We start from the raw sequence: 22,949 nt of genomic DNA, 5'->3' as shown, positions 1-22,949 counted from the left end.
GGCAGAGACTGTGTAGAATTTTTCTTGCCTGAAAAAAGAAATTGTTTAAATGGAGGAGACACTTTTGAATCTTCAAAAATGAATGTGCTAGCTCTTAACTCACAACTAGATTCTTAATGTCCATGTTACTAGCAAAAGGACTTCGCTGTAGCAGTAGCTGTGACGTGGACTCACAAACTAACACATATCTGCCCCTGGACTGTGTGTCAGAAGAAAACAGACAGGGCTGTTGGGGGCCATTTCACTGTCACACTAAATCAGAAAGTGCCTGGTGAACTCCTGCCGAATTGTACCATCTGACTAGCAAGAGCCATGTGTTCACAATACAACTTCAAACAACATTAAGAGTTCGTGCTTTTAGGCAATAGAAAATGGAAATAAATACACAGTTTCCAGTGTTATTCTGCCAACACTGTATAGTGTATGAATTCCTTATAAGACCACATCGCTTCACTGGCTAGTTATGCCTGAAATGAGTCTACGGTTATGGAAGGTCGCTAGATTTACAATCAGGTATTTATTAAATGTATTTTGTTCTGAAAAAAAAAAGTCAAAATTAATCTACGTGACACACATGCTTCATACACTTGCTTGGACATGCATGTGCACACACATACATAATTCCATTTCTCCAGTTAATGTCTGGCCTTCAGAACGTATTTATTGCTCACTATAACTATTCAATTACTAGAACAATGAAATATGGAAGTGCAGGGCTGACAAGCGGCCTCAGTAAATAAAGGTGATTGCTGCCAAGGCTGGTGACCTGAGTTTGATCCCTAGAACCCCCGTGGTAGGAGAGAACCTCTACACATACACTACAGCATGCGTGCACACTCACACGTGTGTGCATGCATGCACACACACACACACAGAAGCACACACACATTAATACATGTATATTTTAAAGAATGGTGTGCTGGAGAGATGGCACAGCACTTACAAGCCTGTAGCGCTCTTGCTGAGGGTGAGAGTGTGATTCCCAGCTCCCATATCAGGCAGCTCAGAGCTCTAGCTCCAGGGGATCTCATGCCTTTCTCTGGCCTTTGAGGCACCATGCATATGTATACATGCTTACCCAACAAACATAATTAAAAACTAAAAGTAAATACATTTAAAAAGATAATCAGAAATATATAATTTGAATAAAGAAATAAGGACACAAAAATGTAGCCAAGAAGGGAACAGGTTGATTTTTGATGACCTGTCAGTCAGTGCTCTGTAATAAAACACTAATTGAGGGCACAAAGGGAAAATTATTTTTTCCCCTTCTATCATTCGGCTATATTTTTCTATTTAAGTATGTTAGAATTTATCACTGAACTATGGTCAGTGCTAAAAAGAAGTCTTTGGGGAGAAAAGTATAATTCAAAGTTTATAACCCAAAATTTCAACCTAAGTAATATATGCATAAATCTGACCTCATTCCCGGAGGTTCATTTATTTCAAGTGGATAAAATTCTGCTTTTGCTTTTAGAGAGTGTTTCTCTAATTCTTTTGTGTGTATGGGTGAGAGTGGTGTATGTGCAGCACACATGCATTCCCATGCACAGGCACCTGTGAGAGTGGAGATGTGTGGCACACATGCATTCCCATGCACAGGAGCCTGTGAGTGTGGTGATGTGCAGCACACATGCATTCCCATGCACAGGAGCCTGTGAGTGTGGGGATGTTCTGTATGGCAAATGTGTTGCTGATTAGTCAATAAATAAAATACTGATTGGCCATTGGCTAAGCAGGAAGTGTAGGCGGGACAAGGAGGAGAATAAAGCTGGGAAGTGGAAGGCTGAGTCAGAGAGACACTGCCAGCCGCCATGATGACAAGCCGCATGTGAAGATGCCGGTAAGCCACGAGCCATGTGGCAAGGTATAGATTTATAGAAATGGATTAATTTAAGCTGTAAGAACAGTTAGCAAGAAGCCTGCCACGGCCATACAGTTTGTAACCAATATAAGTCTCTGTGTTTACTTGGTCGGGTTTGAGCGGTTGTGGGACTGGCGGGTGGCAGAGATTTATCCTGACTGTGGGCCAGGCAGAAAAACTCCAGCTACAAATGGTGTCCAACGTGGTGGCAAGAGTTTCCACCTAAAAACTGAGAAAAAAGATTCTAAAACAGAGCTAAAAACAGTTCCTAATTGTCTCTCTCAAATGAGCGGCAGCTGCCGGTTTGAGCTACTGGCGTGTGCGCTGGATCTGCAGTATGGCAGGAATGAGACCTTTGCAAGTGGCACTTTGAGCTGCATGGTGGATTTAGCCTTTGCTGGTGCAGAGCAAAAGGGGAGGTTTCTGGGCTGCACGCTGCTTGGATAAAGGCATGGACCCACGATGGCTCCCAGAGCTGGCGGTAAACGTAGCCATGTTGGGAAGCTGAGGTGGGCAGAGCCAGCAGCCACAGCTGCTGCAGTTTAAAGCAATAGATTCACAATAAGACAGATTCAGATGCAATAGTTTACAATGTGTGTAAAAGATACGTAGGCTTGAAAGAGACAAAAAAGGTGATATATAGAGTTATAGAAACAAATACATAGTTTTAAAAAAATAAAGTCTTTAAAGAGACAGTAAAAGTAATATAAAAAATAAGCCACGTAAAGATGAATATTACACAGAGAATCTGGATTGTGTTGTCTTTGGGATTTTTAACTGCAGAAAAACATTTGATTGTAAAAGCTGTTGAGTTATGCCAAAATGTATATTTTAAAGGTACCTTGACTTCAAAATTTGGATATAAGGATATGTTGCTTTGGAAAAGAGTCTCTTCTTTTGTTCCCACAGAAAGCCAAAGGCTATGGATTTGTTCCAGATTAAGATACATCAGGTTTGACCAGCCAAGACCCCCTGAAAGGTCTCTGATGACACCATGGCCCAGATGACCCAACATCCGGAATGGTTTCAAGGCAACTGGCTCAGACGATACACCCTCATGGACTATTCCATAATCCTAAAATTTTCTTTATGTCCCCATAAGATACAGCGCCCCCCTCCAGCAGGAAGTAGTAAGAGAAGCTACGCCCAAATTCCCAAATTATATGTAATTTTACTATGTTAAGGTTAAAACCTTCCTTTTTGAAAAAAAAAAATGGGGGAAGTGCTGTGGGATGTTCTGTATGGCAAATGTGTTGCTGATTAGTCAATAAATAAAATACTGATTGGCCATTGGCTAGGCAGGAAGTGTAGGCGGGACAAGGAGGAGAATAAAGCTGGGAAGTGGAAGGCAAGCTTGCTGCCTATGGACATGGATCTGAACTCAGGCCCTCATGGTTTTACAGAAAACATTCTTAACCACTGCACCTCCAAATTCTGCCTCTTGAGCTTAAAATATTAATATTCATGAAGCACAGTATTTGCAAATTAGGTACTTGGTCTAAAACCTGCAGTTTCCCACTCAGCAGGTTAACTGGTGGATTTTTGAGATAAAGATATTAACTCTCATGGACTGCACCAACACCTTCCAAATATTACACCTGGTAGTTTCTTCCATACCATGCCTTTTCTCACTTGAATAATGTGAATCTACAGGAAATAGAGTATAAATTCTGTCCCCTTTTATCTTAAATACCAACGACAAATAAGGAAGTAATTACACAAATGTTATTTTTAATGGGGCTTGTCTTATATACTTGCACTTGTACCTGTAATAAACAGTTAATGCCTGTCAGATTACCATAATAATAAAGCAGTGATTTCTTCCCTTTTGCATACCATATCACAGGGCAGCCATGAACTCCATAAATGACAAAATGCACTCCAGATCACAACCCAGCCATAAACTCCATAAATAGCAAAGTGTGCACCATATCATAGCATAATCATAAACTCCATAAATAGCAAAGGAAATCGTTCCTTTGTGATAAGGCCATTTGCTTTGTTGTAACAGTGCAGGCTTATGAAACCATAGAAGCTATTTTGGTAAACCAAAAGCCAAATCTACAGAAGACAGAGGCTAAGTTTGTAATTTAAATGTAATTCTTTGAAGTAGCCTTCCTATATGCAAACAGCAATTGTGCAGAGATAATGATCAGTAAAACACTGCAATTCATAAAAGCTTAAAAGAAGCCGGGCGCTGGTGGCACACGTCTTTAATCCCAGCACTCGGGAGGCAGAGGCAGGAGGATCTCTGTGAGTTTGAGGTCAGCCCAGTCTATGGAGTGAGTCCAAGACAGCCAAAACTGTTACACAGAGAAATCCTGTCTCAAAAAACAACAAAAAAGCTTAAAAGAAAAAAATTACCTGAGAATTAACCTAACCAGATAACGAAAGTCCTCTACAATGATCATTTAAAACACTAAGGAAATTCACTAAAGACAACAGGCTAGAGGTGTAGCTCAGTTGGACGTGTGCTTGCCTAGCTGGAAACCCTGGGTTCAGTCCCTAGTACTGCATAAACCAGGCTTGGTGGTGCACTAAGCAGGAGGATTAGAAGTTCAAGGTCATCCTTGGCTGTATAGTGAGTTCACTGTCAGCCTGGGATATATAAGACGGTAGGATATGAGAAGAAAGGGGAAAGATCTATGTTTCAGGATTGGCAAAGTTTATTTTGTGAAAATGGCTGTGTGCCCAAAGGCCACCTATAGGTTCAATACAATCACTACAAAAATTCCAATGGCATTCTTCATAGAAAAAAAGAAAAATCCTAAAATTCACAGAAGCGTGAAAGGCCTCAATAATTAAACAATGTTGAGCAAAAAGCCAATGCCTGAGGCAACACCACGTCTGATTCCAAGTTACACCACAGAGCAAGAGGAACAAAAGCCGCAGAGGACTGGCACAAAACACCAACACACAGCTCAATGGAACAGGAGAGAGGCCCAGAGTTAAAGTCACACAGTATAGCCATCTGCTTTGTGGCAAAACATTAAAAAACAACCACAAAAAAAGGATTGGCAAAAAGACATCCTCTTCAACAAATGCTCCTGGGAGAACTGGGTTCAAAATGTAGAAGAATGAAACTAGATCCTGGTGATATAGAAATATAAGATATAGATATGATAAGATGAAAGGGTAAACTATTGAATCTACTTTTAAAGAGCAACAACTTGTTTTACATTGGTATAGATTTTAACTTATAGATACAAATTTAAAGCTAATTCTGTTATACATATGTATATTTCTACTTGTATTTAAGGTATTATGTTTATACAGCTCATTTGAAATTGTAATAGATACAGATTAATAATTAGACTTCTATAATAGTCAAACTTATAGTCATGTTAAGTTTTCTAGGTACACATAGATATGATTCAATTAGGTAGGTAATCTTCAAATACTTCAAAGACCTACAGACTATAGCATTTAAAATGTTTTAAAACTTAGACTTTCTGGACAGTGAGACACATCTGCTCCCGGCAGCACTGATTTACTTCAAAGAGAAAGATGGGCATCAAAGAAATTCCATATGGAGTTTATCTTCTTCCTGGCAAAAATAGCCATTTGGGCAAAAAACTGTTCTTGCCTGGACTGCTTGACAAAATGTTGCATTAACTGGACATGCAGGACACACAGGAAGGTGACCACTGAACTTTGGAAGGCAAAATCATCCTTCAGGTTCCTGCTTCACAGAGGAAACTGCCAGACATTCTACAGGACACAGAGAAAAGTGACTGGGAGACTCTAGGGCTGTGGGCTGAAGATGGATGCCCCAATGTTGCAGAGGAACTTTGGATGACTGTCCAGGCAGACAGCTGTCTCTGTCATTCTGGATTTTTGGAAGTTGCTTACAAAATGCTCTTCCTGTTTACTTAGCTAATACTGTATCCTTCTGGGCTCTTTGATGTAGTTGAAGACTAGATAGTTATAATTTTCCTTGGTTATGATAAAATATAAACTGGATATGAGACTTTAGACTTACAAATATAGGATAAATAGAATATTTTCTTTGAATTTGCCAAATATAAATAGACTGGATATTGTAACTGTAATTCTTGCTTGATAACTGTATTTTTATCTGTACTTTTGCTATGTTGGAGTTGAAAACTTACTTTTTGAAAAAAAAAGGGGGGAAGTGCTGTGGATATTGCTCTGTATACTGTGAATGTATTCCTCTGATTGATTGATAAATAAAATGCTGATTGGCCAGTAGCCAGACAGGAAGTATAGGTGGGATAAATAGACAAGGAGAATTCTGAGAAGAAGACTGAGTCAGGAGATGCCAGTCCACCGTCCAGGGAGCAGCATATAATGACACACAGGTAAAACCACAGAACACATGACAACATATAGATTAACAGAAATGGGCTGAGTTTAAATGTAAGAGCTAGTCAGTAGTAAGCCTGAGCTAATGGCTGAGCAGTTTTAATTAATATAAGCCTATGTGTGTGTGTGTGTTTACTTGGGTCTGAGCAGCTGCAGACTGTAGGGCTCCAGGAGCCAGACAGGACCAGGAAAACTTTCAGCTACATCATGGCCTCTCATCCTGTACAAAAATCAACTTCAGACCAGGCACAGTGGGCAGGATTTTGATCCCAGCACTTGCAAGGCAGATGAAAGTGGATCTCTGTGAGTTTGAGACCAGCCTGGACTACGTAACAAGTTCCAACCCAGCCAGGACTATACAGTAAGACCCTTTAGGAAACTGCTTTTTCTCAGAGAAGGAGAAGGGCACTATTAATAAGCACTATTAATAATTAAGAAGGCTCTCTGGAAGGACCATTGTGAAATAACACGTTTCTTATCTTTGCTGAACTTAAGTCAACAAAGTTCTAGAGTGAACTGAAAAACTGCAGACACACATTCAGTCCTCCTTCCTAAGGAGCCTGTCATTAGATACTCTGGCACAACAGGACAAACACAGGGGAACTTTGGGGGCTTTGGACACAGAACACACAAGAAGACAATGAAAAAATACAGTGGTAATCAAAAGGACCCCATTTCATGGCCAGCTTCTTCTCTTTATTCAGAGTAGCATGGTCCAAACATTTCCAAAGCACAGCCAAGTCTGTCTGCTGCATGTCATTATCTTGTACAACCCTCCCAGAGGAGGAATTCATTGTTTGTCAAGAACTTTCCTTGGGGTGCAGTAGTAGGAGAAGGAGAACCAATTGATGAATGTTAAAGTCCCTGTGTGGTGGTGTTCAGTTGTAATACCAGCACTTGAGAAGGGGAGGCAGGAGGATCAGGGCTTAGATGCTAGCCTGGGCTACACGAGATCCCATCTCAAAAAAGTGGTGAGGGGAACATGGGGCTGTGAGATGGCTCCTCAGATAAAGGCACTTGCCTCCAAGCCTGAATTTGAATCTTACAACTCCCTCAAGTTGTCCTCTGATGTCCACACATGTGTGTACACACAAAAATAAATTTAAAACAGAATTTAAGAAAAAAATTTAAAAGCAGAAATCATATCCTCACTATTTAAAGATAAGAAACACTGGGCTACCATAACACAAATATCTATGTATTTTTATCAGTTTTGTTTAAATATGGTCCTGGAGGTTAAAGATGCCCCTTTTCTTCCCCTGTAAGCCATCCCAGCCTCCTACTGAGGATCCCACCGGTTTTCTGGGTAGAGGGGTATGGCTCTCTCTCCCATCTCTAGTACAGACAACTTTCCCTATGACAACTGACTATAGCTGCAGTCTTGTGTCTTGTGATGAAAGAAAAACTCAAGTGGATGACAGATTCAATGTGAAACGCAAAACCCTGTGACTGCTGCCAGCTCACTGCTCTGGAAAATTCCTTTGGTGTCAATCTCACATTTCTAAGATTGAAACATACACAACTGTGGTGCAGAGCTCTGGTTACCGTAACTTAGGCAACATATGTTCTCAGTTCCTAGTGTCCTAACGGCAGAACTGTGGTAACCAGAGGCAAGGGTGCCTGAGCCATCAACAACGTGCTGTCAAGACTGGCTGGCACTAATGACAACATCACATATCAGAAGGCCCAGGAAAGATGGTATTATCAACTTAGTTGTCACCAGAAAAACAAAATACGCTATTATAAGAGATGTTGACCTACATATCAGGTATAAGGCAGACAGATTTATAGATTCTTCTTAAAAATATTAAAAAATAATCTGTACAAAGAAGAGAAATGTTTCATTTTAATCAACGTTATGGATCTCTGTGACACACTAATACAAAAATAGCTGGCAATTGTAGCGCCTCTCTTTAATCCCAGGCCTTGGGAGGCAGAGGCAGGCAGAGCTCTATGAGTTCAAGAACAGCCTGGACAGCAAGGACTGTTACACAGATAAACCCTGCCTCAAAAAACAGATAAATAAATAAATAAATAAATAAATAAATAAATAAATAAATAAATAAATAAATAAATAAATAAATATTATGTCACACCCTATTCTTTTTTAATTTAGCATGTGGCTTTCAGAAGCTAAATTATGTATGAGAAGCAATGTTCATGTGCACATGACATATCAGATTGGAATAGTCCAAATGTTAAAAATTTTATGAACAAAGTACAAATTCAGTGCAGTGAGATGAAGGAGAACACTCCACTAAATGTGCCATGGAGCCAACAACCCTTCATAGCATCACTGTTTCTCAGGGAATTAAAACATATCATTACCCACAATTTAAGATTACAAGTTACAGAATGCTTCTAATCTGAAAACACAACACTATCATCAAGATGTAATGTTCGTTCACTATGGTATTCATTAGAGACTGCAGCAGGGTTTGTGGGTCGAAAACTATGAGAAGCCATTCCAGTGATGTAAAAGGCCAGGGACCTTGAGGGCAGAAGACAAATGCATGCCAGGTAACAGGCAACAAGAGGTAGAGGGCCAGGCTTGCAGGATCTTTCTCCTGAGCCCTGGTCAACATTTGCTACCTTTCTTGGGCTACTTAGAAGTCTACAGAACCCTCGTACTCTGGGCATCTCAAACGGACATCTCTAGGGTTGGGGATGCAGCTCATGGATAGATAGCTAACAACCTGGGCTTCTTCTCTAGTTCAGAAAGGAAGGAAAGAGTAAGGGAGGGGGAGACAGAAAGAAGGAAGAAAGTCAAGGAAGAGAGAGAGGGAGAGGGAGGGAAGGAAGGAAGGAGAGAAGGAGGGAGGGTGAGGAAGGGAGAGAAGGAGGAAGGGAGAGGGAGGGAGGGAAGGAAAGAGAGGAGGGGGAGGTGGGGTATGGAAGGAAGGAGAGAAGGAGGAAGGGGGAGGGAGGGAAGGGAAGGAAGTAGAGAATGAGGGAGAGAGGAGAGAAGGGGGAAGGGGAGACAGAAAGAGCAAAGAAGGAAGACAAAGGATGATAGGGAGGGTGAGGGAGGGAGGGAAAGAAGGAGAGATGGAGGAAGAGAAAGAGAGGGGGAGGAAGGGAGGGAGGGAGAGGATTTCAGCTCTATGAATCCACATTCCCTCTGCTGTCTCTCACTACTATTGGGGAATATTATTTTAAAATGTATTGCATTTTTTTCCTACTGCTTTTGTTAACAATGCCAAGATGTGTTTGATTACATAAAATTAACCTGTGAGCAGAAGGCTGAGTCAGCAAGTAACTGATAGGTGGTAAGGAGGAACCATGTGTAGCAAGGGTTTTTTAAGTGGGGGCTGAGAGAAGGATGAGGATTTTTTTTGGAAGATGCCAGCAAAGGGAGGTTAGCTACTTGCTATTCATCCTCTCTGAACAAGCAGAATTCTAGCTTAACTGTTGAATTGTGAGTTCTTTATATTTAGATAATTAGAACAATGAGGTAGGGATAGAGGTCATGAAATTTCCCAAGATCAAATTCTTGGTCAGGGTCAGTATGCTGATCTGCAAAGACAGTGTATGTTGGATAATAACACCCTGATTCTATGTTGTATAGCAGCTTTGAATGCTTGGGACAGGGTTGAAGAATCAGGAAAGAGGACTGAATCATTTACCAAAATTATACAAGGTCCAAAAGAAGCTTTCACTGATTTTTTACACAGATTAATATCAGCTGTAAATAGAATGATATCTGATCCAGATGCTAGACAAATATTAATTGAAACTTTGGCTCTTGAAAATGCTAATGCAGCATGTAAAATGATGACTAGGCCTTTAAGGGCAAGATCAGAACCCATAGAAGAATGGATCAGAAATACAGTTGATATTGGCTCCTATATTTCTAATGATGATACTTGGATAGGAGTACTGCTTTCTAAAAATATGAAGAAAAATCAAAATGTTAGGTGTTTCAATTGCAGTAGATAAGGTCATCTGAAAAGGGAGTGTAGGCAAGGTGCTCCTAGAAACAATGTTTTTTCTAGAAATAATTCAAACAGAAGGACCCAGCCTTCTGGACTATGCAGAAAGTATGGCAAAGACTGGCACTGGACTGATGAATATAGATCAACAAGGGACAGGCAGGTAACCCTTTGCCATTGGGAAACACCCTGCAGTGTCAATATCAATATCAAATGCAGTTCAATCATTGCCTGCCAGCATTAGGGAAAATCCTCCACAAAACAATTAAATGATTTACTGCCTATTATTAAAAGCCATACTGATTTGGATGCCAGAACAGCTTTAGAAGATAAAACAAAATTTTCAGGAGAAACCATAAAGCAAATATTTTTGCAAATTTCTATAAATGAAAAGACGAAAGTTAAAAACATGAAGAAATGGCATAGAAATTGAGGGTTTGGTAGACACAGGTGCAGATGTAACAATAATTGCACCAAAATCATGGAATCCAGGTTGGCCTCCTCAAGAGGTAAATGTTCAGCTTTTAGGAACTGGAAGTTTATCTCAAGTAAAACAGTGCAAGGGGGGGTTGAATGTATAGGGCCAGAAGGACAGAGAGGAAAAAATAAAGCCATATGTGGCTAATATAGCAATGAATTTACGGGAGCATGATTTACTACAGCAATGGAATACTCATTTTAACATCCCCATAATCTCAGACACAAACTATAAAATATGGAATGCTTCTGAGAGAAATATCAAAAGATACTATCAAGGACAGTCACAGACCATTCAAGCTGTACATAAGCAAGGCACCACAGCTGTTGGTATTTCAAAGGTACCAACAGCCCTACCTTTAAAATGGCTGACCAACAAACCTGTTTGGGTGGAACAATGGCCTTTGACATCAGAAAAATTACAGGCCTTAGAACAGCTGGTACAGGAGTAGTTAAGTGTTCAATGTGTTGAAGAATCAACCAGTCCCTGTAATTCTCCTGCATTTGTTATTAAAAAAAAATCTGAGCCGGGTGGTGGTGGCGCATGCCTTTAATCCCAGCACTTGGGAGGCAGAGCCAGGTGGATCTTTGTGAGTTTGAGGCCAGCCTGGGCTACAGAGTGAGTTCCAGGAAAGGTGCAAGGTTATACAGAGAAACCCTGTCTCAAAAAACCAAAAAAAAAAAATCTGAAAACATGGAGAATGGAGAATGGTAACAGACCTAAGAGCTATTAATAAGGTGATTCATCCAATGGGCTCCTTACAACCTGGAGCCTTCTCTATTACCTAAATGGCCTATTATAGTTATTGATTTAAAAGACTGTTTCTTCACTATACCTTAATAAGAAAAAATAGAGAAAAATTTGCCTTCACGGTGCCTACTTAAAATAATTATCATCCCATTAAGAAATATTAATGGAAGGTTCTCCCACAAGGATGTTAAACAGTCCCACTCTGTGTCGATATTTTGTTAGATAGCCATTGGAAATAATTCATGTACAATTTTCTCAATCTATAATTTACCATTATATGGATGATATTTTACTAGCTGATTCAAATGTAGATACTTTAGAGAAAATGTTTGAAGACATAAAGAAAATTTTGCCTTACTTGGTATTACAAATTTCTGAAACAATACAAAGAGGAGATTCTACTAATCACTTAGGATATAAAATAGGTTTACAAAAAAATTCAACCCCAAAAGATACAGATCAGGAGAAATCAATTGCAGACTCTTAATGACTTTCAAAAATTGCTGGAAGACATTTCCTATCTATGGCCCACTACTGGAGTAACAAATTAAGAACTGAGTAATTTGTTTCAAACTTTAAAAGGTGACAAGGACTTAAATAGTCCAAGAAAATTATCAGCTGGCTGAGAGAGAATTTGCTTTGGTGGAAAAGAAATGATAGGATGCACATGTGGATTGTTTGGACCTGGAGCCTGATTGCATTCTAATTATTTTACCCTCTAAGCATTCCCCAACAGGGATTTTAATGTAGAGGGAAAATACTATCTTAGAGTAGATATTTTTACCATGCAAACAGGGTAAAAATTAACATATGTGGAAAAGGTCTCTGAGTTGATTCTAAAAGGAAAATTAAGACTTCATCAGTTGACAGGAATGGACCCAACAGAAACTGTAGTGCCTTTTACTAATGCTGAAATTGCTTCTTTGTGGGAAGAAAATGAAGACTGCAAAGAGTTGCAGTAATTTTTTGGGAGAGATAAGTAACGATTATCCAAAAAGCAAGTGATTTCAGTTTATAATTAAAAAAAAAACTAATTGGATTTTTACCTCATATAGTAAAAGGTACCCCAATTTCTGGAGCACCTCCATTTAAACTGATGCAAATAAATCAGAAAAGGCAGGTTATGCATCAGAAAAAAATAAGTAAAGTGGCTCAAAGCCCTTATGATTCAGTTCAGAAATCAGAATTAAATGCTATTCTCATAATATTATTAGACTCTTCAGAACTTTTTATTATAATTACTGACTCAGCATGCATAAAGAATTGTCTTACATATTGAAACCACTGAACTTACTCCTGATAAGTCAGAATTAACTTTGTTATTTATACAATTACAGGAAATAGTCAGGAATAGGAATCATCCCATATATAACACATGCCAGATCCCATACGGGTCTGTCAGGCTCTTTAGCACAAGATAATGATGAAATTGATCAGTTATTAATAGGAAATGTGCTGGAGGCCTCAGAGTTTAAATTTAAAAAATCATGTCAATGGCAAGGGTTTAAAAAACGAATTTTCCATCACTTGGCAACAAGCCAAGGAAATTATAAGAAAATGTCCTACTCGTTCCTTATGCAACTAAACTCTACCTGCAGGAAGTAACCCAAAGGGTACTCAAAGAAATGAAATTTGACAAATGGATGTGTTTCATTTTGCAGAATTTAGAAAATTAAAGTGTGTACACCACACCACAGATACACGTTCAGGTTTTCAGTGAGCAACTGCTTTGAGTTCTGAAAAGGCTAATTATGTAATTACACATCTATTAGAAGCAATGACCATTATGGGGATACCTGTACAAATTAAGACTGACAATTCTCCAGCACATGTGTCTAATAAAATGAAACTTTTTTTTAATATTATAACATATAGCATATTACAGGTATACCACACAACCCCACAGAACAAGCAGTTATAGAAAGGTCTAATCAAACTTTAAAAGAAATGATTAATAAACAGAAAGGAATAACAAAGACCTCCCAGAGTAGATTACACAATGCTTTATTAACTCTAAATTTCTTAAATGCTAATGAAAAAGGAACAACAGCTACAGAGAGACATTAGATAATAGAAAAAAAACTGATGAATTAAATCAACTTATATATTTTAAAGATGTATTAAACTCAGAACGGAAACCAGGTTATATGTTATGTTAGGGGAAAGGTTCTGCTTTTGTTTCTACAGGAGAAGAGAAGCTATGGATACCATCAAGATTGATAAAGAATAGATTTGAATAGGAAAGCCTTCCTGATGAAGAGATAGCTAAGAGTTAAACTGGCCAAATGGTATGGTATATTTCCAACAGGATAAAATTTCCTGTCTTCCTAAATACTTGTTTTTGTTGTCCTTTACATCTATCAAAGGCAAATGGTCTTTTTATAGTCCCAATTTAATTAAAATTTAAAGCAGGCTTTAGGGTTGGAGCATGGCTCTCTCCTTCTCTAAACCCAAGCATGTTTGTTAAAGGAAAATCCAAAATGTCTGTCTCATGTCAGAAGAGCAACCTGATGTGGAACAGAAGAAAACCAAAATTTAGGGACTTTTCTATTGTCAATAATTTCATAATCCTTTGACTTTAAGTATTTAAAAATTTCCATAGACGTAAATATTAGTTATAAATTATAACTATTCTGTATATGACATTTAAAATGTTTGGGTTTTTAGCAGTGAACCATAACCATTCATAACAGTGACCTTTGACTTCTCTAATAGAAGATAGGGCCCCTCAATGAGGATTCTATAGGGATTGTGGTATTGCCATTAAAGAGACAAGAACAACCCAAAGATCAGTATCAGACTACAAACTGCCCAAGACAACTCTAAAGTTGCTTACTGAGAGGGTCCAGCCTCATAGGATACTTTAGCCAAGATTTCAGATAAGCTTTGTACTTTCCCATTACACAGAGGCTGAACAATAAATGTTACAGTTGGTTTTCTCAGGACTTGTCCAATATTTCAGTTTTTTCAGGGAATTATCACCCCCAGACAACAGGAAGTATGTTTGGGGGCATGATACCTACATTCCTAAGAGGTGGGGAGAATGGTATTTGGTCATTTGGTGTGTTATGGATGATTGCCTTCATTTGGGGGGTTGTTTATTATTAATTACTGGCATTGGCAAGGGTGGAAATTATACAAATGATATTACATTCAGGGATCTCTTTGGAAAAAGAAAAAGAAGAGGAGGATATAGGAATGATAAGATAGAAGGGTAGATTATTAGTCTACTTTAAATAATAGGGTAGATTATTGAATCTACTATAAACTAAGGGACAACTATTGATCTAAAATGTTTTGTATTTGTAAGGACACAAATTTAAGGTAATTTTTGTTGCAACACAGTGTATGCATGTTTCTGCTCTTGTTTGGGGGATTTTTGTATATTGATAAAAATTTATGGTTATTTTTGTTACATCATATTGTATATGTGTTTCTGTTTTTGTTTGAGGTATTGTGCCCATGGAGTTCATTTGGAAATGTAGCTTGAAGTTCTAGTTTTTAAAAGCTATTATTATAAATTATATAGGATAATCAGAAAATATAAATTAGTGGTTAGTCATTTATACCAATCAAAATTATAGATATGTTAGGTATGCTTTCCAGATCATATAGAGATATATTTTAGAAAGATGATCATCAAAGACCTACAGAATACAGTATTTAAAATGTTTTTGCTAACTTAGAGCTTTTCATGACAATGAGACACATCTGATCCTGGCAGCACCAATTTACTTCAGAGATGATGGGCATCAGAGAAAGTCCTTATGGAGTTGTTTTCAATGTGGCAAGGCTAGCCATTTCAGCAAGAAGCTGCTCTTGCCTGGACTGCTTGACAGTATGTTGTATACACTGAACATGCCTGACCCACAGAAAAGTGACCGCTGAACTCTGCCAAAACAAGGTGGGATGGTCCTTCAGGGTTCCTGCTTCACAGAAGAAACTGTCAGACATTCTGCAGGACACAGAGGAAAGTGCCTGATAAACTTTGCCAACATAGGTGACACAGTCTTCAAATTTCCTTCTTCATTGAAAAGTCTGACAGATACTTTGGGCCTGTAGGCTGAAGAGGGATGACCCAATGTTGCCAAGGAACTTTGGGTGACTGTCCAGGCAGTCAGATGTCTCTGTCATTGCTAGAGTTGTTGGAAGTTGTTTGCAATGCACTTTTTGTTTACTCAAATATTATACCCTTCTGGAGTCTTTGATGGAGTTGAAGGCTAGATAGTTATAGTTGTAGTTTTCCTTAGGTATGATAGAAAGTAAATTAGGTATAGAATTTTGGATTTACTAAAATAGGATAGATTATGGAGTGTTTTCTTTAAATGTTTCAGACACAAATGAACTGGAATTCATTACATTGTGAATGTAATTTTTACTTGATAATTGTTCTTATTGTAAACAGTCTTATTATGTTAAAGTTAAAACCTTTCATTTTTATTTAGAAAAAAAGGGGGGAAATGTCAGGGAATACTATTTTAAAGTATGTTACATTTTTTCCTACTGCTCTTATTAACAATTCAAAGATGTCTTTGATTAAATAAAATAAACCTTTGAGCAGGAGGCTGAGTCAGCAAGTAGCTGACAGGACGTGGTAAGGAGAAACCATGTGTGGCAAGGGTTTTTAAGTGGGGGCTGAGAGAAGGACGCTGGGTTTTTAAGAAGACGCCAGCAAAGGGAGAAGGTTAGCTACTAGCTATTCAGTCTCTCTGAACAAGCAAAATTCCACCTAAACTGTTGAATGGTGAGTTCTTTAAATTTAGATAAGTTCCCTTAGTATCTTTGAAAGAGTCGGTGCCTGAGCAAACAAAATCCCCTCAGGCTGTGGCCCTTGTGGCCAAAGCCATTGCTTAAGTGGCAGCCATTGTAGACAACAAAAAACAGCTAACAACACATGACGACATCCAAACCCCACTTTATTGACCCACCCTCCTCCCCTAAACATCCTAACTCTTCATCAGAAAGTCCACACCACTGGCTTGGCTCTCAGCCCCACACCCAGCTGCAGCCATGCCCCAGTGGGAGCCCATCCAAGCCTGCCACCTTGCTCTACCAGAGCATCCCTGTTTTCTCAATGTTTACTGCACCTGTGGAGCTTGCCCACCCTAAGTTCCCCAAAGCCCTCGGGCTGTGAGATGTTCCCGAGAGGCCTGCCTAGTGTTCTCTCTCCACCTCCTGAATGTGTGTGCGAGCGTACATGCGCATACAAGCTGTTGAGTCCATTGAGTATCATTTATCTGTATATGTGTCTAGGGTTGACCATTTGGTACTGAATGACCATTTGGCTCTTCTCTAGGGAAAACCAATTCTGCCTTTCTCAGCAATCACTAATTGCCTGTAGTTCTAACTACCCATGGCTAGTGAGGATGTCGAAGAACATACTGCTGCCACTTTCCTAAACCAGCACTATGTCTAGCTGCATTCTAAACATCTTATCCTGATATGCACAGATAAGTGTTACTCTTGCCCCTCATCAAAGATGCTTCTTTTGTAGCAGATGGAGGCTATTACAGAAAGCCATAGCAGGCTACAATACAGAGAACAACCGAGTGTGCCTGTCCAGCACCGGCGCTATATCTGCAATGAAACCCACATCTAAGCCTCAGGGAAGATCATGGAAGGAGGGGCGGAAAGATCTTAAGAGCCAGAAGACCAGGGTGTCTGCTGAGACTGTCTCTCTATAGGACAGGGGAGCTGCACACGTGTGTAGATCTTTACGCCTCCCCAGCTTAGGAATCATAGTTTATTTATCATACATGCCCGTATGATCAGTAATGCTCCTAAATATGGGGAGGCACTCAACAAGTTCATGCTGACTGAAACCTAAAGAAATTGAATTTCCAGACAATCACTATGGGGGAGGGTCTCCCAGTGTGAGTGAAGGTTGCTGGCCAAGCCTAGAAAAGTTTGCTGACATGGAATCTTAAGGAGAATTAGGAGAGGTGCTGCTTCACAGAGAAAAAAATGGCAGAGGGACAGGGTGTTCCAGATTCTTTACCAGGTAGGAAATTGGTTGGTAAGGCTAGGTCTCAGCCTAGGACATGAGTCTTCAGTAAGAGCCAGCTGAGGTGGGCTGGAAAGACATGTGCCATAGGCTCCCTGGTGATTTGCATTCTACATAGCTCATCACAGATACACTGAGCTATTTAAGGAATATGTGAATTAAACTTCTCAGGCTCAGAGTTTCCTGTTTTGTGAATGGAATAGATTATACTATCCATCAAAGCCATGCTGGACCAATAGAATGAAATGTCATCTTTCCTCAGGATCAGCACTGAGGTCTGAGTACTGATGCCTGTGGAGAATCTCTGGAAGGTATGGGAAAGGACAGTGAGAGAAGGAATGAGAAGAGGGTGGGTGGAGAGCTAGAGAGACAGGGGAGAGGAGGAAGAAGGAGGTGTGGAGACTCCAGGAGTAGAAATGCTGCTCTCAGTAACTCAGAATCCAAACATCTGTGAGAACATGCTTCACAAGAGAAAAAAAAGTAAGACAGATTCAAGCCAGAGTGAAAGGGCTAGCATTCCCTAATTAGAAGATTAATAATAAATCAGGTTTACTCTAATTTAGTCACATAAACACAGTTCATTAACAATATAAATGGAGCTACACTGCTTCAACTGTTTATTTTTTATAACAAAAAGAACATACTCAGTGTTCACCTAGAATCTATGGGCTAGCTTCACTGTAAACTGTCTGCCTAGAACCAAAACCCACAGTCCTTAACATCTTCTCTGAGAGGTGAGTGTGTGTGTGTGTGTGTGTGTGTGTGTGTGTGTGTGTGTGTGTGTGTGTGTGTGTTGGGGGGGTAATGGGTGTGCTGGGAGGGGGTCTTGTTTAGTGCATATGCCAAAGTGCATGTGTGTGGAGGCCAGGGAAAGACATCAATGTCCCATTTCTATCATTCTCCATCTTATTCCTCTGAAACAGGATCTCTCTCTGAACCCAGAGCCAGGCAGGCAGGCAACAACAGCCAGCAGTGCTCCTGTATCTGCCTCACAGTTCGAGGGTTACAGGTGCACATGACCACACCTGACTTCGGATATAGGTACTGGAGATTCAAACTCAGTCCACACTGGGCAGCAAAAGCTCCTACCTGCTGGGCCATCTTCTCAACCCATATCCTTTTCTCCAAAATGAACTGGGAAAAAGGAAGTCCCCCCCCACATGTGTGCACATGTGCATGTATGTGTTTTGTGTGTGCACATGTGTTTTGTGTGTGTGTTGGTTTGTAAGCTCTAAAGCAGTGGTTCTCAACCTGTGTGTTGATCAACCCTTTCACAGGGGTCACATATCACATATCCTGTGTCTCAGATATTTACATTATGATTCATAATACTAGCAAAAGTATAGTTACGAAGTAGCAATGGAAACAATTTTATAGTTGGGGTCACCACGACATCAGGAATTGTATTAAAGGGTTGCAGCATTTGGAAGGCTGAGAACCACTGCTCTAAAGTAAAAAGTTACAAGCATATTTGAAAAAAAAAATTTTGAGACAGAGTTTGAAAAGGCGCAGGCTGACCTTGATGTTGCCATACTGCCGAGGCTGGCCTTGAACTCCTAATTCTTCTTCTACCTCCTAAGTGTTGTCATTAAAAGTGTGTGTCACTACAACTGGTTTTCTATGCTCCTTGTTGCCATACTGCCGAGGCTGGCCTTGAACTCCTAATTCTTCTTCTACCTCCTAAGTGTTGTCATTAAAAGTGTGTGTCACTACAACTGGTTTTCTATGCTCCTTGGAATAAAACCCAGCCAATGCCTCACACAGGCTAAGCAAGTGCTCCAGCTATGACCCAGCCTCACGCTTACATGAGGACTGTAAAAACATTTGTGTGAGCACTGTGGAAATACTCACTGCTTTCCGTTTGAGGATGCAGTCCAGCCTCCAGCGGTTGCCTTCCACCACTGGGCGCTTCAGGAAGATTTCCGGACTTAACCTGAAGTCACAAACCAAAAGGAAAGGGATTGAAACCAAAGATGATGTTCTTTGTGCCACGGAGACCAGCCTTAGCCACATGCCACCAAGTCTGCTGCGGCAGATCTCTGCCCCAAGGCCATGAGCAGCGTCATAGAGGAAACTCTGTCCAATCAAACCAATTCAAAACCCACACCCCTAACCTCAACATTTGGGAGGTGGAGGCAGCAGGGTCACAAGTTCAAAGCCACTCTCAACTACATAGGGAATATGAGGCCTCTGGGGCTACATGAGACCCCCTCTCTCTGTCTCTCTGCTTCTCTGTCTCTCTGTCTCTCTGTCTCTCTCTGTCTCTCTCTCTCTCTCTCTCTCTCTCACAGAGAGAGAGAGAGAGAGAAAGAGAGAGGTATTGGTGACTATCTACCCAATTTCTCTACCATTTCCTTTTTTGCTGTCATAACCCACCTTCCACTACTGAATTAAATATTCTATGTTTGTGCAGCTAGAGATGACTTGATCCTGGACAATGAGATATTTGACAAGGTAAACGGGGTTAATGAGAAAGTTTCCCCCTTGATGGAACACACACACACACACACACACACACACACACACACACACACACACACACACCTCACATAGGGGGAAAAAAAAGACAGCCCATTGCAGCTGTAGATGGGTGCTGTATGGGGAAGGGTGCTTAGAGGGGTATAGACATAGCTAAATTCTAAGAGGATAACCAGAACCCTGAAATTTCTAGGCCATTTCCCCAATCTCAGGATTGCTTAATTTTGAGTGTCTCATTAAATGGGATAAAGCCCTCTTAAAATTCAGCTACAGCAAGCTGAATGCATTCTTACTGACACATTCGTGTGCACACACTGACTTCCAGTTACAAAGACAGTGTCTGTGGAGACCTGGGGCTTTCTGATCAGGGACACCAATATTATTAAATTCTGTGAAGGTGAAAGTTACCCCTGTGCTCCTCTACCTTACAGTCCAGCCACAAGGTATCTAAGGATACCTCCAGAGTCACACTCCCCACAACTCTACCCAATGCAGTAAAACAAGAGTACAAAATATAAAGCAAACTAATTTGAAATGCAGAGGTTAAATAATTTTCATTCACAGGTCATGTCATGTAAGGAGAAAAACCCCACAGAATTTACAAAAAGTTTGCCATCACTAGTAAGTGAATTTAGCACTGTCACAAGATGTAGAGCCAATGTACAAAAATCTGCCTTTTACAATAACACTAAAAAAACTGAAGTATAGGCTGGAGAGATGGCTCAGTGGTTAAGAGCACTGGGTGATCTTTCAGAGGACCTGGGTTCAATTCCCAGTACCCACATGGCAGCTCACACCAGTCTGTAACTCCGGTTCTAGGGAATCTGACACCTTCACACAGACACACACAGGCAAAATACCAATGTGCAAAAAATAAAAACAAATATTTTTTTAAAAATGGAAGTGCTTACTAAGGAATTTATCAAATTGTACATATAGGACCCCCGCCCCGTCCCCCAGGGGCTGGTGAGACGGCTCACTGCTTGCTGCTAAGCCCGACAACCTGAGTTCCATCCCAAGGACCTATGTGCTGGAAGAGAACTGACTCCTGCAAGCTCTCCTCTGTCCTCCACCTGGGTGCTGTGGCACACGCATACACACACATACACAAGCACACATGTGTAATTTTATAAAGAGCTCTATGCGGATCAGTACAAAACACTACTAAAAAAATGAAACGAACCATGCAATACTCGTTAATTGAAAGGCGCAGTGAAGGGCAGAAAAGGAATTTGAAGCTTGTGTAATCAGTGCTAAGTTTACTGGCCATTTGTTCTGGAAATGGATTTAGCACAGAGAACTCTGGTTCCAGCTTGACAAGAAAGAACAGGGTTGCCGGCAGAGGCCTGGGCAGCAGCAGAGAGCCCACAGGCACAGAAGATTCCCGTTAGAGCAGAACTGATCCCAAGAGGGTGACCTAAGTCCCCAAGGGCTCCTTACACTGGCACTGTTTCAGGATCACATGTTAGGGCTGGGTGAGCCAAAACTCCCATTTCCAGAGAGTGTACTAACAAGGGAAGCTGTGAGGAATTAGAAAACAGCTGGGTGGCCATGGAGAGAGGAGAGCTCAGGAAAGCAGTCCCATGGAGCTGTTTATGGTCTCCTGGCTCATTCCCAGGCTGTCCCTGAGGGGATTTGACCACAGCAAAATTTATCTAAGGAGTTCCAGGTGCTGAACTAATAGACTGCGGCTATGCCCCAGATGGACCACCAGATGGCGCACATTATATAGCCCAGACAACAGCAGAGCAAAGGCTTAAAACTGGCATTAATACCCCACCCCTAGAGGATGGAGAGATGGCCTCGAAGTTAAGGGGACTTGTTGCCCCTGCAAAGGACCCAGGTTCAGTTCCCATCACTCACATGATAGTTCACAACCATCCATAACTCCATTTCTAGGAAATCCGACACCCTCTTCCGGCAAACACTCATACACACAAAATGAAATAAATAAATCTAAAAACAATTGTTAAGCACCCCAAATGCTGCTTGGAACTTTCTGTCTAATACAAATGAGGCCATGGTCTGCTAAAGAAAACACTCTCTCAGGGAGGTGGTGGCGCATGCCTTTAATCCCAGCACTCGGGAGACAGAGCCAGGTAGATCTCTGTGAGTTCGAGGCCAGCCTGGTCTACAGAACGAGACCCAGGACAGGCACCAAAACTACACAGAGACACCCTGTCTTGAAAAAAAAAAAAAGAAAGAAAGAAAGAAAACACTGTCCATAGATTTAAGTAAGACTCAAAGTCTTTCATCAGCATGTTAAATTTTCTAGAATACAATTTAAAAAAAAACAAAAAACTGGGCACACAGCAACAACAACAAAAAAGCAACTTGCATAAATACCAACAATAGGTATTGTGGACGATGAGATTATCACTATTTACTTCACATGTTCTTAAAAACTGCACCTATTTATTTGTGTGTGTGTGTGTGTGCCTGCATGCATGTGTGCACGTGTGCCCGTCCCGTGCACATCTGGAGATCAGAGGACTGAATCTTGGGTCACCAGGCATGGTGATGGCAAGTGCCTTTGCCCACTGAGCCATCTCAATGGCCTGATTATCTAGTTTAATCCCTTATCAGGAATTATAAAAATGCAACTCTACGTAAAGATGAACAGAAGAGGAAAATCCTTAGAAGATATCGAGAATCATAAAATTCTAAAATAAAAAGACAATCGCCACAAAAATAGAAAAAACAAAAATACCGAACTTTGCTTCATAAGCTCAATGCCAGAATGAAGGTTGTGAAGGTAGCTACCCAGAAATCATCAAGCCCCAGGGCTGGGAGGCGGCCCAGTGGGGACAAGCGCTGGCCACCAAGCCTGATGACTGAGTTGGAGGCCTGGGACCCACATGGTGAAGAGAGAGGACTGTCTTCTGCACGTTGTTCTCTGACCTCTACATGTGGTGGCTGTGGCACACGCATGTACATACACAAACCTACACATGCACACAAAATAAGTAAAAAACGTAAATTTAGAAAAAAGGAAATTATCCGATATAACAACCAAGAGGGAAAATATTGAAAACTATGAAGCTAGCCTTGGAGACTGTAAGACGATGTGAAGGGGAAGCCTGAGCACGGAAGCTTAGAAGAGGACTTTTTATAGCT

General features: G+C 40.5%; 1 protein-coding gene across 1 annotated transcript in view; it reads right to left on the bottom strand.

Annotated features, from left to right (window-relative positions):
* Positions 1-22,949, bottom strand: part of Pld1 (phospholipase D1) — a 171,889-nt gene that overhangs the window by 83,201 nt on the left and 65,739 nt on the right. The window contains 1 exon segment of the mRNA XM_052730200.1: positions 19,206-19,287. Coding sequence (XP_052586160.1) covers positions 19,206-19,287 — 82 coding nt within the window.

Source organism: Peromyscus californicus, unplaced genomic scaffold, assembly GCF_007827085.1.
Source record: "Peromyscus californicus insignis strain IS unplaced genomic scaffold, ASM782708v3 Scaffold_9__1_contigs__length_137607984, whole genome shotgun sequence".
NCBI lineage: Eukaryota > Metazoa > Chordata > Mammalia > Rodentia > Cricetidae > Peromyscus > Peromyscus californicus.
Note: the sequence above shows the minus strand (reverse complement) of the source record. Positions and strands in the feature narration are given on the sequence as shown.